At 34.7% G+C, this 4,498-nt stretch overlaps 1 protein-coding gene across 1 annotated transcript in view; it reads left to right on the plus strand.

Moving 5' to 3' along the window:
- Positions 1 to 4,498, plus strand: part of LOC106880182 (protein disulfide-isomerase A3) — a 19,427-nt gene that overhangs the window by 14,314 nt on the left and 615 nt on the right. Inside the window, exons 9-12 of the mRNA XM_014930036.2 lie at positions 746 to 848; positions 1,435 to 1,563; positions 2,682 to 2,761; positions 4,322 to 4,379. Of these exons, the coding sequence (XP_014785522.1) occupies positions 746 to 848; positions 1,435 to 1,563; positions 2,682 to 2,761; positions 4,322 to 4,379 (370 nt within the window). The remainder of the gene's footprint in view (positions 1 to 745; positions 849 to 1,434; positions 1,564 to 2,681; positions 2,762 to 4,321; positions 4,380 to 4,498) is intronic.

The following is a 4,498-nucleotide window of genomic DNA, read 5'->3' on the forward strand; positions in this document are numbered from 1 at the left end:
TTAACATATTTACCAGTATTACATAAAAATATCTTGAAAAATTTATTCAATAAAATTGCCATTGGCTTCAACCATAGCCTCCAGACAACTATGGAATCTCCTGCAACTCTTCTGGACAGTCACCTTGTTTTTGGTGAATGCTGCCATAATCCTTGCCGTCAGTTCATCTTTGGTGTTGCAAGGAGTTTTGTTGGTCTCTTGCTCAACTGTTTCCCCACACTTAATAATGAAGGAGGTTGCATTCTGCGGAGTTAGGTGGCCAGGTGTGATGTGGTTCCAGAAATTGTAGCACAATTTTTCCATTCATATATTCATAATCACTTGATAGCTCCCTTTCATGAAAGTGCCTGACCATATATCTCTTTTCTCTGAAGGTTTTTTAAAAAATATTTCAGCATAATTAGTAACTAGTCTCTAGGCTTAGTTTTAATGCTACCTGTGACCCGTTATTAGACACACAAATCAATGAAAGCCCCTGTTGTCACACTTGACATACAAGGATGAACAGCCTCTTCTCCTTCAGCTCACACCCACCTTTTTAAAATGGATAATGTAATTTAGATATATTCTAGATACACAAAAGGCGACTTTTGATGGAACACCTTTGAGCTTTTAATTCTACTTGATTTGGAATTATCTGGTTGTTAAATAATATTTATTACCTTATCTACTACATGTTTCTACCATCTTCATATGCACTAACATCAAACATTTCATGTTTTTCCTGCCAATTTTATATTTTCAGCCCGGATAACTTAGAAAGTTTTGTAAATGATTTCTTTGATGATAAATTGCAGCCGTATCTAAAATCTGAGATTGTACCATCTGATAATAGTGCACCAGTTAAGGTAAAATTATTTTTCTTTTTATAGGTGGGGTAAATTAAAGCTTCTCATTAACTTTTATTTCGTATACATTTTTCATGATACTTCAGCTGTAGCAATATGCAAATGTTATTTACATATTTATTTTATATGTATAATTTTATTCATTAACCCATTACCTCCCATAATTCTATTAACTGAAATTTTTTTTATGAAACTTTGATTTCTAGCATAAAACAGCCTTAGGAACACGCTGGAATGATTAAAATAACATTTCAAAATAACATTTTAAATAGAAATAAGCGAGACATTGGGTGAAAAATTAGCAAACCTCATTTGAATATCAGAGAAATATACCTAGTAGATATAGCAAAAAGGTTAGATATGTGTAAATATTGACAGATAATTACGAAATTTGTAATTTTTAAGTAGGTAATGGGTTAAGAATGTAACCATATTTATTGTAACTTTCTAAGCAAGCAATATTGCCAGTTGTAAGATCTAGATGGTTTATTAAATGGCTATTGTTAGCTTTCAGTATTTATTTTTGCATTTGAGGATCTTGACTTGAAGTTGTCGCTGTTATTGGATTAAATATTTATTTCCCTAGGTTGTTGTAGCTAAAAATTTTGATGAAATTGTTAATGATAAAAGTAAAGATGTACTCATCGAATTTTATGCCCCATGGTGTGGTCACTGCAAAAGTCTCGAACCTAAATATACGGAACTGGCAGAGCTTGTAAGTAAATGATTTTGAGCATTAATTTTTCTGAGTTGGTGAAATTTTTTAACTTACAAATTTGTCTGTTTCGGCCTATTTTTGTTTGTTTTTCACTCTAAGTTAGGCATATACAGCCTTACTGTGGCCATTCATAAGTCAAAATTCACTATCTGGTTTTGTGACATTATTTTCTATGTTAATCTAATGTAATCTAAGTTAATCTAATGTAATAAATGCAAAAACTAATTTGTGTGTCAGTGTATCACACTTCACCCCCCCCCTCACTATTCGTTGACACTTCTACTATTGCTCATGCTGGGGTGAGAGTGATAGTAGGCATAGTGAGGGTGGTGGCGAAGAGAGAGAGAGAGAGAGAGAGACAAAGAAATTTAGGGAGAGTTCTTATTAAAAGTAGTGTTGACGGTGGCAGTGGGAATAATGAGAAAGTGGGACTGAACACTGAACCAACATACTGAACACAATTCTTTTACACACACATTTAGCCTTTTTGTGATGGTAAGGGGGTGATAGTAATAACATGTGCTGTAGTTGTGATAGAGGTGGCAGCAGGGGTGGTGGTTTTAGCTGAGGTGGTCAGGGATGGCTGAGAGTAACTGATGTGAAAGGCAGTGGTGATGATGGTGGTGGAGGGGAAGGCAGTGAAGTCAGGTATTGATGGTGGTAGTGTCAGAAGTCTGAATGGTGTGTGTATGGCAGATGTGGTGGTGGTGGTACTGTTGTTTATCATGCAACTTTGCAATAAGTTCCAAGTCGACATTATATCGTTGTTTTGATGAAGTGATTCTTTTTATTCCTCTTTGAGAATTGGCTACATTACACTGTGTGAAGGGTTCTGGGGGAACCACTTGCAGCATCCCTTCCTTCAGAGATGGAGAAGGGTTGAGGGTCTTGCAACCTCTGTTCATAGAAAAAAAAATATGGTACTGAAACAATCCTGAGATGACTTGGTATGCAGTACAGCATGAAATGAAAATTGTGTGTCAGATCTTTCATCATATGTCTAGAATGTGTTAACTGATATTGTTTCATTGTATCAGTGACTGAGGTTGGTTTGTTGATAATTTCTCTTTTATTATTCATATATAATTTCAACTTTAATTTTCTGAATTATTTAGTTGAAAGATGAATCTGAAATAACCATTGCAAAAATGGATGCCACTGCTAATGATGTTCCGAAACCATATGAAGTTTCTGGGTAAGTCAACTAGGAGAAAAATACATTTGAATTTTGTTTTTACTTTTCAGTCTTACTTAACTCTTTCGCTTCTATATTTATAATTAGAATATTTGCTTGTCTGTTTCAATTTTAAAATTATCAATTTAAATCAATTTTGTTTAATTAAAACCTAGGTGGTGTTTTGAACAAAACTTAATTGGTCCTCACTTAAATATAATATGGAATATTTTTGCCATGAAACTATTCTGTTTGCAGATAAAAAAAATTCTAGTGAAATGTTAAAATTTTGTTTGTCAGAAATGAAGTTTTTAGCCAATATTTAGCTGGGAAAAACAAGATTGTAGCATAGCACTTGAAGAATTGAGCATATTAGATTTTAAACTGAGCTTGGATACATATAAACAGGTAATGGGGAATATAGTATGATGTACTGTAAGTGAACCCATCCATAGTGAGTTATTCATATAAAATGAAACTTGTTACTTATCAGGTAAATTCAGATAAATAATTTTAAAAAATGTGTGGTAAACATTTTGTAAATTTTAACTATATAGTTCTTAAAGGTGTTTTATATTTGGCAAAAACTACTATAATATTGTCCAGAGGTGGTGAAGCACAACCTTCGAACATTGGGCCTCACGGAGGCGATAACAAGTAACTGAGACCATTGGAGATATGCTGTGCTTGAGAAGACCTGGCAAGCCAAGTGAGATCGTAACTGTGGCCTATGCCAGTGCAGCATAAACAGGTCCATCTAAGAGTACCTTTCAATCATTGGGCGATAAACTGTGCTTGCGAAGACCTATTGAGTCAAGTGAAGTCATTGTTGTGGCCGATGACAGTACCACCTGATTGGCACCTGTGCTGGTGGCATGTAAAAAGCCCCATTCGAGCGTGGTCGATGCCAGTGCCGGTGGCACGTAAAAAGCCCCATTTGAACATGGTCGATGCCAGTGCTGGTGGCACGTAAAAATACCATATGAGTGTAGTCATTGTCAGTTCCCTCTGACTGGCTCCTGTGCTGGTGGTACGTAAAAAGTACCATTCAAGTGTGGATGATGCCAGTACTACGAGACTGGCCCTCGTACTGATGGCACATAAAAAGCACCCACTACACTCTTGGAGTGGTTGGCATTAGGAAGGGCATCCAGCTGTAGAAAATCTGCCAGATCAGATTGGAGCCTGGTGCAGCATATAAATGAGTGCTTTGTGGCATATTTGTGAAATATAGCTATGAGCAGTTTTGGGAATTTTAGTGATGAAAGGATTAAATCTTGTTCCATTGTCTTGGATTTCAATATTGGTTTCAAATGACACAAGATAATTTGTAAATTATATCTCTGTTAATTCTTTCCTGACCACACCTAATGAAACATAGTTTCATTTAATTTTGCCAATGAAAATATCTGGGGGATTTAGTAAAATGACTTATTTAGTTTATAAAAGGTTATTACATAATCTTATGAGCTTAAATTTAAATATGAACGGTTTAGACAATTAAGGGCATGTAGATTAGTATCAAAAGTATGAATATATATTTGCTGTATGTGTAAAATGTGCTTTATTTTTTTCTTGTAGATTTCCAACTATTTACTTTGCTCCAAAAGACTCAAAGGATGCTCCTCGAAAATACAATGTAAGTATATGATTAAGTTTCTTTGATTGGATCTAGGTGACAACCCCTTGCATAGGATATCAATATTATATTTGCACATTGTTTATTTTTAATTTGATTTTTAAGTAAACCTCCATTTT

Source organism: Octopus bimaculoides, chromosome 12 (assembly GCF_001194135.2).
Source record: "Octopus bimaculoides isolate UCB-OBI-ISO-001 chromosome 12, ASM119413v2, whole genome shotgun sequence".
In the NCBI taxonomy this organism is placed as follows: Eukaryota; Metazoa; Mollusca; class Cephalopoda; order Octopoda; family Octopodidae; genus Octopus; species Octopus bimaculoides.